Source organism: Coregonus clupeaformis, chromosome 13 (genome assembly GCF_020615455.1).
Source record: "Coregonus clupeaformis isolate EN_2021a chromosome 13, ASM2061545v1, whole genome shotgun sequence".
Classification (NCBI taxonomy): domain Eukaryota; kingdom Metazoa; phylum Chordata; class Actinopteri; order Salmoniformes; family Salmonidae; genus Coregonus; species Coregonus clupeaformis.
The window spans coordinates 3,892,917-3,906,609 of record NC_059204.1 but is presented as its reverse complement, the minus strand read 5'-3'; the positions used below and the strand labels follow the sequence as shown (position 1 = coordinate 3,906,609).

Sequence of the window (13,693 nt, the reverse complement as noted above, 5' to 3'; positions counted from 1 at the left end):
CTAGAAGATGCGACCGCTTCATTCTCCATATTCTGTCACTAAGTATATTTTATGTTGGTATAATTAAGCATGATACAGGAGAATGATCCGATATCACTATATCATGGATTTTAAAACACAGTATATTGTGGAGTGCATTTTTGGAAATCAAAATGTAGTCAATTCTTAAATAGCTTTCCTTACTTTGAGACAAAAAGGAGTAGTCTTTTGTAGTTGGGAATAATACTCTGCAGGTGTCCTGTAAAATATTTGTAGAGATGAAAATGTTCAGACTCTTTGGAGGTTCCTTGAATTTAACTTTTTTTGTTGTTGCTATGTCTGTCTAACTTGCTGAATGTTTGATTTAGGTCACCTGCTAATATAATAGTTCCTGTTTGGGGTTGATCTAATATAGCTTGAATTATATCTAAAAACACCAGGTTTGCACCTGGGAGGATATACAATGAAATCAATGTGTATATTTCCTCATGTAATTCAAAATTAGAAAATGTCCGTATGCTGGGATATACAGTAAGGGAAAAAGGTGTATTCTTATTTATCAGGATGCCTATACCTCTGCTGTTACTACAGTAGGTGGCAGCATAGGCCTCTCCAACCAGCTTCTCTTTAAATATTAAATTTCTAATTTTTTGAGGTGTAGCTCTTGCAGAAAACCACATCTACTGACAATCTCTTTAAATGTTCAAGAACCTTATGCTTTTTTTGCCATCATGTAGCCTGTGCACATTCTATGTAATAAGTTGGATTTTGTTGGTGTTTACTTGTATAGAATCAAAGTTAATCGTGTTTGTTCGGTCTCTCATTGAAGAACCAGATAAAACATTTTAGCAGACATGTCGTATGAAGGCGGTGGACATCCCATGGATATGGAAGTGGCTGGGGGGGCTCTACGTGGGGAGAGTGGGTCCACAGAGAGACTGAAGTGAGATGATTGGAGGCACCACCAGCTATCGAAGTAATTCCAAAGTGTAGGTTTAACAGAGCAAATTAAAATGTTACCATACTTTGTAAGTCTTATATCATCAATGATACTATTTAGGCCTATATAGCATTTGCAAAGTCATCAACAGCTTTCATTTCAACTGAAAACAGACAATACATATAGGCCTAGGGTTTCAAGCTTTGGTTGATTTCAAATGTTATCTTCAATTTAATCATTAATATGTTGGATTCAGGTCTCCATCTCAACCAAAAATGTAAAAGTTTAGTCCTTAAATGTAGTCCAATTCTTTAACTTAGATTTTTGGTTGAGATGGAGACGTGAATCCAACATAAATTATTAATTTGTAGACAAACTGGATATTGAATTGCGTTTGGTTGTCAACTCAACCAATTATCAACATTTGAAGGAGATGCATCTTATGCTTGGATAGTTCCATCTGTGCCACTGACTTAATCTTGCTTTAATTCCAGTTTGCCTACAAATTAATAATTGATATGTTGGATATCCTTTAAATGTTGATATTTGGTTGCGTTGTCAACCAAACACAATTCAATATCCAGTTTGTCTACAAATTAATAATTGATGTTGGATTCACGTAAAAGTTAAGGCTATCTTACAAACTAATGTAACAGTATTTATTCAACATTAAAATGAGTAACACATCCATAGCCACATTTTGAGTTAAGCCCACAGTAACTATAAATGTCTTCTTATGTAATCATAGAAAGCGTGCATGTTCAAGATAACATGCAGGTCTGTGGAGATCTTCACAATTGCTATAATAATCTGCGTCGAACAGCTTTGATCACTTGCATTATGTAGTTTCTAATATAATCTCAACTGCAATCCAGGTCATTTGGTTGTGCTATGAGATTAAGCACAGTGGTAACGCATTAAATTGATGAAATACAAAATATCTGACATTGTTTTTCCATTGGAATTTCGTTGTGCTTTTAAATGGTTGAAAGCATAGTGATAACACATTGGGAATTTTTGAGTGGGTGAATAAAGGTTGATATCTCATTGATCAACGTCTCAACCAAATATTACCCAAATGTCCATGTCGAAATGACGTGGTGTGCCCAGTGGGATTATCCTCAATGTGATCTCTGATTAATGTGATGTGCATGAAGTATGTCTCTCCCAAATCTCCACTGTCATCTCTTTAATGTGTGTACAGTATTCAGCCTGATGGTAAATTGTGTTCAGGTGTGTCAAGGTTAGTGGACCCTGGTGAGAGGGGATCATCGTTCAGTCATCGCCCTGTCATCATGCCTTGTCGACACAGAGATTACCACAACTGCTATTTTCACTCGTTCAGTTCCCCCTACATGTTATCTGACAGACATTTACTCCATAATGTTTCAACAGAACAATCGAGATAAAGCCCGGGAATGTGCTCAGTGACTGCTCTTACAAATAAAAGGGCTCTTCTAATGGTGTAAACACAACCCCTCTGAGCTCACACTCCAGTGCCCTAAACTTCTGACTGTATCAGGAGTTTACTCTAGCTACAACTAATAGAACAAAAACAATTGTAGAAGAGTATCCAATTCATGAAATAATACAGCTAGCAGAACATTCAAATATAGCATCAGTACTGCCATGCATCTTAAGAAAAATTGATTAGGGACTGTTGGCGAATGTTACTGAGATTCTTCTAAAACGACAGACTGATTAACACCTAAACACACATCTTCCTTAGCACATACTTGTCAAGTCATAAACGATAGTGCCAGATGCTCAGCCGTAGGCAATGTTATAGCATTGAACATATAATCCTAATACAGTATTAACTAATGAAAGAAAGACATTACATTATTCTAAGACCAAATGCCAAGGATGGCACCGTCATCTTCCCTGTGAGACATCACCATACACATGTTCATAAAGCAATATGACGTCCTCTATACTCTCATGTCCATATTTCCTAAGAGCTGAAATGGGTGAGGCTATAAAATGCCCTGATACCTTAAATGCTGTATACACCATGTCTATCAGTAACAGGGATTATCCACCATGTTACACACTCCTGTATTATCTTCAAAAAGCTATGAGATGCCAAGGATAAACAAGTATGAACACACACCTGTTCAGGAGTCAGATTCAGGTGCACCTTACCTGTCCACTAGTCTGTGATGCACCTTTTGGAGGGAAAGAGAGTGAAAGAGAGATAGAGGAAGAGGTAGATAGATGGACCACTCACCTGCTTTCAGAAGATGGACATTTAGCTCCTCACCACTCTCACCAGGCTGCCTCCAGTACACAGCTGTGTTCCATCCAGCTGGGAACATCCACAGAGTTTAAAAGAAGTGAGGACTGGAGAAAGACTGAGGGGGTGGTGGTTGTTGTGGTGATGGTGGGAGGGGGGTGGGAGGGTGGGTGGGGGGTGGACGTTCAAACAGAGGAGCGCTTCTCGTCCACTTCCAGCAGGATTACCGGTACTGTAATAATGGGAGTCCCAGAAAACAGATGAATCCTCGCCTAGGGCATCCAATGGATATCAAAAGGAGCAGGGAGAAAGAGAATCCTTGGATGAGAGGAGCAGAGAAAGTGTAAGCCCCTGCCGAAGCTCTGGAAGGAACTTTACTAAAAGAGGCAGGTGCAAACTTTACCGGGGATACTGTTCAACTTAATCTGAGATCAGTGTTTGGGGAAAGTTGTAGGTGGGGAGGGGGACTTTGAGTGCAGAAAGAGGGAGAGAGAGAGTGTGTAGAAAGTGAGGGAGAGAGCGCAAATAAGAGATCCTGGAAATGAGGGAGGAAAGACTACACAAGCAAATGCAAAATATTGAAACCAGACCTTATTTCCCTCCAAGCATGGAAGGCAAAACGGTTAGAACAAATAAGATTTTGGACATAAATGTCAGCCCCTTGGATTGGGCCCTTATCCCCCCAGCCCTGTCGACAGGGTCTGTCTATGTATGGCTAAAGCTTTCTACCGGAGTGTCTCAGACCCAGGCAAAGCAGCCCTGTCTCACTCTGAGGTATTTTATGGACACAAAGAGAAAGAAAAACACACAGACTAAAACCCTGCTTTTTCAAGACCTTAGGTAGTTCGAGTTACATAATTAACATGAGTCACTTAGGACACACTGTGTGCTTCTCTTTAATTAGGGACGGCCTCATTTACAGGGACACACAGCACACCTCATTTCCATAGATCCTGGAGAGATTAGGCATGAGGGAAATCGCAGGTGGATCCGTGCTGATAGGGTCTGGGAAGGAGGGGAGTCAGTCGGGTCTTTGTTGCAACGGGGACAGTGGAGGTAACTGGAGAGGGGGGAGTAGGACGTGTGAAAGGCTGTAGGACTGAGGGCCGACCCGGGGCTCCCATTGACCAGTGTAGGGGCTCTCTGTGGAGGATTCTTTTACACCTCCCATGCCTTGTTGTGTAAAATGCACATACTATTAACCAACCTGTGAAAGAGAGCGACACACAAAAGGGGACAAAAAACAACATGATCCCAGCGGGCCTGCCGGGACCGGGATCCTCCTGCGCTAACGCTCTGTGTTTTCTCACTTGAACTCCCTCTCTCGCATGGACTCACTCACACTATCATCTGCCCACACAAAATTCTTTAGACAACAAGGACATGATAGTGAGAGGATAACGGTCTCTCCCTTTCTCCATTTAGCTTACTGGGAATGGGGACAGTGTTGTATAATCAAATCGGTTGTTACATACTGAGCTCAGCTGAGGTGACACTGCATATTTGCCCCATGTAAGGTGTGCAGACATCTATGCCTCAATGGAGGACAGGATGACATAGATATTTCCAGGAACATAGTCTTGTTGAGGAGGTTGACCTATGACTAAATGGTCTGATTGTCGTTTTAATTGTAAGAAAGTTGAGAAAATAAAACAGTCATGGTTGAAACGGACTGATCCAGTTACCTCAAGTAAAAAAGCATTACATCAACAGTTTCTGTGGGACCACAGTGACATGTGAGGGTATTTTGTGGGAACAAAGTCGGGCCCATCAAGCTTGACCTTCCCTCCCAAAAAAGGTCCTGGACTGGATTCTGGGTGAGCTCAGTGCGACAGTCATCCAATCCTCAGATGGGGCCACTCCATATCAACACTCTAACCTCCCCCTATGCCCAGCAGTTGGCCTTGCCCTCTCCTCTTCTTTCCTCCACAATGTAGAACCTCCTTGTGGTAACCCAAATCCACCTTCCAAAAAGACTCCTTCTCCTGGGCACACAATGGGCTCCGTTCAGCCCTTACTGCCCTTGGTCCAGCTCCATAATGCAATGGGGGAGATCAGGATACCGTCTGCCCGGCCAGGTCTTAGATACGGGACAAGGGCGTGAAGAGGTAACGCAACAACTCGCCCCCCACCACCTCCCAACCTCAGCGTGACCCTGCATTAGTAGGGCAGTCCCATTGTCACGGCCTGGTAACCCTATCACCAGCCTGTTGTTTGTCTCCAGAAGCCCAGACTTCCCTCTGTGGAGGAACTGGAACTGTTGGGCCTGGTGCTCCAGTCAGAGAAGGCCCAGGCCAAGGGGACCTCATCCCAAACTGATGATTGGTGACTGAGCTTGTGCTGGGGCTGGAGGTTGGGATTTGGAGCCGGCGGGCTGAATTTTCTGAGGGAGGTGGCAATGGCATCAGCCAAATGTGTCTCATGTGGTTCACAGTCACACCATGCCTGGAGGATGGGGAGTGAGGGGAGGAGGAGCTTTCGGCACCTCCAGGCTGGGTGACACCAATTAAGCCTGATTATTTTGCAGCCAAGTTGTTGCAGTGATCCAGGCGGTTGTGGGACAGGCTCCAGTTGGAAGACTTGCGCTCCGTGGTGTTGACTGCAGTAGGTGGCTTTTTCAGGTCTCCCACAAAACGGCAGTAGGTCAGGAAAGCAATACTTCAGATCAGTCAAAACTATAAATGATGACTTAACTAAAGCCAGTGGATCATATGTCTTGTGGACATGGCTCAACAAGAATAGTTAGAAAGACACCAGCCAACAATAGGAGTGGAGACATCATTTGCATCAGGCACCTGACAACTCAATTTACAAAAGGTGAGAGGCCAACAAGAATGCACCGGAGGAAGGTTTCCCATTATAATAGAAGGGAAGAAGGTATGACGTGACATGATACATGTCTGTGAATATTCTCAGACGCCACAGAGTTGTTGAGTCGCACCCAGACCTGTATAACCTCTATCCCACTAAATGTGGACCCATTTGGGATATGAGAAGCACCTCTGAGCCTAATCTGAACTCCCTAATGGGTCTTGAGTTCCCGTTGACACCCTCCTCCGGGATAGGGTTGCACTGAGTTGCCTTGAGAAGGGGTCTTGTGGTGGTAGACACAGCTATACCACTCATAGGCTCCGGATTAAATCAATTTTGGTGGGAATGAAGGAGGGGAGTAGAGAGGGGAATCCCCAGAAACCTAAACACCTGACACCTATGGAATGGAAACGTAGCTGCAGCTAAGCTTAAACATGCATGCCGGAGAGAGAACCTCGGTCTGTGGAATGGACCTGACGTGGCTGCCTTACCGAGCCCACAAGGCTACTGCAGCCTATGAAATGGAGCCGCATCGGCTGGATTTGAAGCAGGCAGCGTTTACAAAATCGGCAGTGAAACAGTGTTTACATTAAAAACAGCCATGTGACGATATGGTCCTTAGCCCTTTTTTATGTTAGCATACAGTTAATATTAAAAAGTAAAAGAAAAACGGAATGCTTTATTCCTATTTAGTCCAATATTTACTCAGGATTGTTTTATATTCTTTCTAATTATATAACAATTTCCTTCTGGTTTCTTTGGCATTCATTGATACAAGGACCACTACTACCATTTGGTGGAAGTTACCAACTATGTTGAATTCCTTGAAGTATAGTGGGGGAAAAAAGTATTTAGTCAGCCACCAATTGTGCAAGTTCTCCCACTTAAAAAGATGAGAGAGGCCTGTAATTTTCATCATAGGTACACGTCAACGATGACAGACAAAAGGATAATTTTTTTTCCAGAAAATCACATTGTAGGATTTTTAATGAATTTATTTGCAAATTATGGTGGAAAATAAGTATTTGGTCAATAACAAAAGTTTCTCAATACTTTGTTATATACCCTTTGTTGGCAATGACACAGGTCAAACGTTTTCTGTAAGTCTTCACAAGGTTTTCACACACTGTTGCTGGTATTTTGGCCCATTCCTCCATGCAGATCTCCTCTAGAGCAGTGCTGTTTTGGGGCTGTCGCTGGGCAACACAGACTTTCAACTCCCTCCAAAGATTTTCTATGGGGTTGAGATCTGGAGACTGGCTAGGCCACTCCAGGACCTTGAAATGCTTCTTACGAAGCCACTCCTTCGTTGCCTGGGCGGTGTGTTTGGGATCATTGTCATGCTGAAAGACCCAGCCACATTTCATCTTCAATGCCCTTGCTGATGGAAGGAGGTTTTCACTCAAAATCTCACGATACATGGCCCCATTCATTCTTTCCTTTACACGGATCAGTCGTCCTGGTCCTTTTGCAGAAAAACAGCCCCAAAGCATGATGTTTCCACCCCCCATGCTTCACAGTAGGTATGGTGTTCTTTGGATGCAACTCAGCATTCTTTGTCCTCCAAACACGACGAGTTGAGTTTTTACCAAAAAGTTATATTTTGGTTTCATCTGACCATATGACATTCTCCCAATCCTCTTCTGGATCATCCAAATGCACTCTAGCAAACTTCAGACGGGCCTGGACATGTACTGGCTTAAGCAGGGGGACACGTCTGGCACTGCAGGATTTGAGTCCCTGGCGGCGTAGTGTGTTACTGATGGTAGGCTTTGTTACTTTGGTCCCAGCTCTCTGCAGGTCATTCACTAGGTCCCCCCGTGTGGTTCTGGGATTTTTGCTCACCGTTCTTGTGATCATTTTGACCCCACGGGGTGAGATCTTGCGTGGAGCCCCAGATCGAGGGAGATTATCAGTGGTCTTGTATGTCTTCCATTTCCTAATAATTTCTCCCACAGTTGATTTCTTCAAACCAAGCTGCTTACCTATTGCAGATTCAGTCTTCCCAGCCTGGTGCAGGTCTACAATTTTGTTTCTGGTGTCCTTTGACAGCTCTTTGGTCTTGGCCATAGTGGAGTTTGGAGTGTGACTGTTTGAGGTTGTGGACAGGTGTCTTTTATACTGATAACAAGTTCAAACAGGTGCCATTAATACAGGTAACGAGTGGAGGACAGAGGAGCCTCTTAAAGAAGAAGTTACAGGTCTGTGAGAGCCAGAAATCTTGCTTGTTTGTAGGTGACCAAATACTTATTTTCCACCATAATTTGCAAATAAATTCATAAAAAATCCTACAATGTGATTTTCTGGATATTTTTTCCTCAATTTGTCTGTCATAGTTGACGTGTACCTATGATGAAAATTACAGGCCTCTCTCATCTTTTTAAGTGGGAGAACTTGCACAATTGGTGGCTGACTAAATACTTTTTTCCCCCACTGTACATACAATAAGTAGCAGAAAATACCCATTGTGAAAATGTATGCACTCACTAACTGTAAGTCGCTCTGGATAAGAGCGTCTGCTAAATGACTAAAATGTAAAATGTAAATGTTATCCCGTAATTCCTTTATACAACAAGTTCTAGGTATATACCATCTGAAATAGGGCTGTAAAATAAAGCGTTATCAAAATGAAATAAAGAAAACAATACAATATCACCACAATAAAGAAAAATGTCCTCATAAAATAAAAGTATCTAAAACATTTATTACAGATAGCAAGGCGATGGTAAAAAGTCGTAGATAGAGAGGTGTATTACAGTGCTACGCAGAGTCAGATTTAACAGTCTGCAAGAAAACATTGGTACATAAATGATCTCTTTCTGTGTGCAGTAAATTTGATTTTAGGCAAAGATCAAATTAAATTAACTGGAGGCATTGAAGCTTTCAGAAAAAATTGTTATCGATCTGATCATCCTCCAATAACTTGATGCAACATTAGATAAAAACATATGTACACTATGTACTATCGTATTCACTTTTAGCGTAGGTCCCTCCAATTTATGTTAACAGTCCATGCAACCCCAAATAGTAAATGGCCCACTTTTAATATATCCAACCATGATCCCAGCCGACATACAGTATATTACACACTTTACCATTAACAACCATGCAAACACAACATTAAAGGATCAAGAAGAACCTGAAATGTACCTAAAATAATCCCCAAAGGACAAAAGCCATCCAGTTATTTAAACAAAGCCTAGCTGTGACATACTGAGGGTAATGCTCATTTAGCTTTTGCAAACGTTCTTTCCTTAAGTTTTTTCATATAATACGTAAAGTAAAAACATCACGGAGGAAATTATATTAAAAAGGGAAATGTAATTGGTAGAGTAATTGGTAAATAAACCCAGTATGTGGGTCGCCTTGGTTTCTCCAATCTATAAAGAGTAGATAACCTCTCTCTGATGCAAACGCTGAGCGAAATTGACCCTAGGACTGGGCAGCAACAAGATATCCCATTGGTCATTTCTCACATCTATCCACCAAGGTCTCTGAATCTGAAGACACCTATTGGACAACATGCACCAATGGGAGAGCACAAATTCTGGGGGTGCATCGTTGACCCAGGGTCTACTAAAACAATGGACACTGGTTCCAGAGGAGGTGTTGGGGGTGTGAGACGGGGAGAGAGGACAATAGAGAGGGAGCGATGGAGAGAGGGGAGGAAGGCCACAGCCTGTTGGGTGAACCTATTGTAATCCAAGCACAGATTGAGTGACCGTGACACAGCGGCCAGTGTGTGGTTACCTAGCTGGCTGGCCTGGGGTTCACCACCTCTCCTTCCAACACCCACTCCCCCTCACATCCCATCCCCTGTCCCCTCACCAAGGGGGTAGAGAGCTGCTCCATTCATGGGGAAACAGACAGCAAGAAGACCTGAAGCAACCTGAGCGCACCTCCCCTCCTCCACATCCCCCTCTCTCCATCTTTAACAACCACCGCCCACCAACTCAACCCCTCTGTCTCACTCTCGTCTCGGCCGTGTCTCGTCTCTTCCCGCCAGGTCACCTGTGTGAGTTGAGGTCAGCGATGTTCTGTGTGGTCTCTATGTGTCATAAGCTCTATTATCCTCAAAGCTCAATGGAACATCTCTCTCAGTGCACCACCCTCTGTAATTCCGACTCAGAGGTTATCTCTGGATATCTGCAGCACGTGGTTCAAGACTGAGTGGGAGAGAGGTAGACTATGCTAATTCTGTTAACATTACTTAAAAGTGAGTGGCGCAGTGGTCTAAGGCACTGCATCGCAGTGCTAACTGTGCCACTAGAGATCCTGGTTCGAATCCAGGCTCTGTCGCAGCCGGCCGCGACCGGGAGACTCATGGGCGGCGCACAGTTGGCCCAGCGTCGTCGAGGGTAGGGGAGGGAATGGCCGGCAGGGATGTAGCTCAGTTGATAGAGCATGGCGTTTGCAACGCCAGGGTTGTGGGTTCGATTCCCACGGGGGGCCAGTATAAAAAAAAAAAATGTATTCACTAACTGTAAGTCGCTCTGGATAAGAGCGTCTGCTAAATGACTAAAATGTAAATGTTAAAAACCATAAATATTTCTGATAAAATCTCTCTTTTGACAGACAAACGCAATGGAAAATCTCAGTGGTGTCAAACGCAAGTGGCTTCACACCCAGCCAAAAATAGAGCCCTCAGTGTGATAGTGTGAGAGTAGCATACATGTATGAGTCATGTGTATATACAGCTTTGCTAATAAACATCTTTACAATCAATGTCATTTGGTAAACAGAATAAAACCAATTTTAAAAAAGATAATGCATAGAAAGTTGGTGTCCAGAAGCTGGTCAGTCTGTAATTAAGTATTGAGTCCTCCACACAAACCACACACACTCTCCCTCTTCTTAGGAGTCCGAGGAGGTGGACGAGATGGTGCGGCTCTTGGTCTTGGGCACCACCAGGATCTCATCCCCGTCTTGGATCATGTATGAGTGCAGTGCCCGGCTGCTGTACTTCATCTCCTCAGGTCCCAGTGCGGTGCCCAGATCGCGGGCGATGTAGTACAGCCGCATGCCGTTGGCTGGCAGCCCCACCAGGGCCCTGAGCTCCTTTTTGAGCTCCCCGACCGTCTGCTCCAGCCGCAGGCTCAGCGCCTCCGTCCGCTCGCCCCAGCGCACCTCCAGCGTGGCCGTGCAGGGCGGACGCAGGTCCACCTCTGCCAGTGGGGCAAGCTGCCCGTACTTGGACACCAGGACGTGGTACCTGTGGAGATGGGACAGGATGGACGGGAGGTTGGGATTGGTCATTTGGTAGAGAGAATGGTGGTGATTGGTCATTTGACAGGCGCACTTGTACATACAGTGCCTTCGGAAAGTATTCAGACCCCTTGACATTTTCCACATGTTGTTATGTTACAGCCTTATATTAAAATGGATTAAATAAATAAACAATCCTCAGCAATCTACATACAATACCCCATAATGACTTAGCGAAAACAGCTTTCTAATTTTTTCTGCACAATTATTGAACATAAAAAACAGAAATACCTTATTTACATAAGTATTCAGACCCTTTGCTATGAGACTCTTAAATTGATCTCAGGTTAATCCTGTTTCCATTGATCATCCTTAAAATGTTTCTACAACTTGATTGGAGTCCACCTGTGGTAAATTCAATTGATTGGACATGATTTGGAAAGGCACACACCTGTCTATATAAGGTCCCACAGTTGACAGTGCATGTCAGAGCAAAAAACAAGCCATGAGGTTGAAGGAATTGTCCGTAGAGCTCCGAGACAGGATTGTGTCCAGGAACAAATCTGGGGAAGGGTACCAAACCACTTCCGCAGCATTGAAGGTCCCCAAGAACACAGTGGCCTCCATCATTCTTAAATGGAAGAAGTTTGGAACCACCAAGACTCTTCCTAGAGCTGGCCGCCCAGCCAAACTGAACAATCGGGGGAGAAGGGCCTTGGTCAGGGAGGTGACCAAGAACTCGATGGTCACTCTAATAGAGCTCTAGAGTTCCTCTGTGAAGACGGGAGAACCTTCCAGAAGGACAACCATCTCTGCAGCACTCCACCAATCAGGCCTTTATGGCAGAGTGGCCAGACTGAAGCCACTCCTCAGTAAAAAGGCACATGACAGCCCTCTTGGGAGTTTGCCAATAGGCACCTAAAGGACTCTCAGAACATGAGAAACAAGATTCTCTGGTCCGATGAAATCAAGATTGAACTCTTTGGCCTGTATGCCAATCATCACGTCTGGAGGAAACCTGGCACCATCCTTACGGTGAAGCATGGTGGTGGAAGCATCATGCTGTGGGGATGTTTTTCAGCTGTAGGGACTGGGAGACTAGTCAGGATCGAGGGAAAGATGAACGGAGCAAAGTACAGAGAGATCCTTGAAGAAAACCTGCTCCAGAGCTCTCAGGACCTCAGACTGGGGCGAAGGTTCACATTCCAACAGGACAACGACCCTAAGCACACAGCCAAGACAACGCAGGAGTGGCTTCGGGACAAGTCTCTGAATGTCCTTGAGTGGCCCAGCCAGAGCCCGGATTTGAACCCGATCTAACATCTCTGGAGAGACCTGAAAATAGCTGTGCAACCTGACAGAGCTTGAGAGGATCTGCAGAGAAGAATGGGAGAAACTCCCCAAATACAGGTGTGCCAAGCTTGTAGCGTCATACCCAAGAAGACTCGAGGCTGTAATCGCTGCCAAAAGGTTCTTCAAAAAAGTACTGAGTAAAGGGTCTGAATACTTATGTAAAATGTAATATTTCCATTTTTTTATTTTTAATACATTTGCAAAAACGTTTTGCTTTGTCATTATGTGGTAGGTGTAGATTGATGAGGGGACAAAAAAACAATTTAATCAATTTTAGAATAAGGCTGTAAAGAGGAAAAAGTCAAGGGGTCTGAATACTTTCCGAATGCACTTCAGAAAGTATTCACACCCCTTGACTTTCTCCACATCTTGTTGTGTTACAGCCTGAATTTAAAATTGATTACATTGAGATTGTGTCACTTGCCTACACACAATGTCAAAATTGAATTATGTTTTTAGATATTTTTTGAAATTAATTAAAACTGAAAAGCTGAAATGTCTTGAGTCAATAAGTATTCAACCCCTTTGTTATGGCAAGCCTAAATGAGTTGAAGAGTAAAAATGTGCTTAATAAAGTCACATAATAAGTTGCATGGACTCAATCTGTTGTAATAAGTGTTTAAGATAAAAAAAATGATGACTATCTCTAGCTGCTTGTTACTTTCAGTCTGCTAATCTGTGGCAATGTACACCCCTGTCCTGGCCCAAACACCACAAAGCAAGCTAAAAAACTATGCCCAAACTGCGGTAAGACGGAAGAATTCAAAAGCGATGGTTTGTGACATTTGTGATTTGTTTGTTTACATAAAGTGTGGAGCTATCCAACCCTTGTCATATGATGAAGCTGTAAAGTCTCAATGTAACATTTCGCTTGTTTGCAATGTATGCTGTTTAAATGCTGTGCCAAACATTGGGATGCTGGACACAAGCAGGGATGATGAGTGCAATCTAGATGAGATAGTCGATGTATCAGCAGTGGGGACAGAAAATGACATGTTTGACTGTTTCAATTGGAGAGGACTTTACTTTATCCATGTGAACGCATGGAGCCTGCTGCCAAAATTACATTTACATTTAAGTAATTTAGCAGACTCTCTTATCCAGAGCGACTTACAGTTAGCGAGTGCATACATTTTTCATACTTAGAGGAATTAAAACTCCTTGCTTCT

At 43.5% G+C, this 13,693-nt stretch overlaps 1 protein-coding gene across 2 annotated transcripts in view; it reads right to left on the bottom strand.

The window, feature by feature from the left end:
* The window catches only part of LOC123492144 (tubulin-specific chaperone cofactor E-like protein), an 88,460-nt gene that overhangs the window by 43,637 nt on the left and 31,130 nt on the right, over positions 1 to 13,693 (bottom strand). The window contains exon 9 of one of the 2 annotated variants that reach the window (XM_045224142.1): positions 10,741 to 11,178. The exons of the other annotated variant lie outside the window; for it this stretch is intronic. Within the exon in view, the coding sequence (XP_045080077.1) occupies positions 10,821 to 11,178 (358 nt within the window). The 3' untranslated portion in view covers positions 10,741 to 10,820. Of the gene's footprint in view, positions 1 to 10,740; positions 11,179 to 13,693 lie in introns of those variants that run through there. 2 annotated transcript variants of the gene reach the window in all.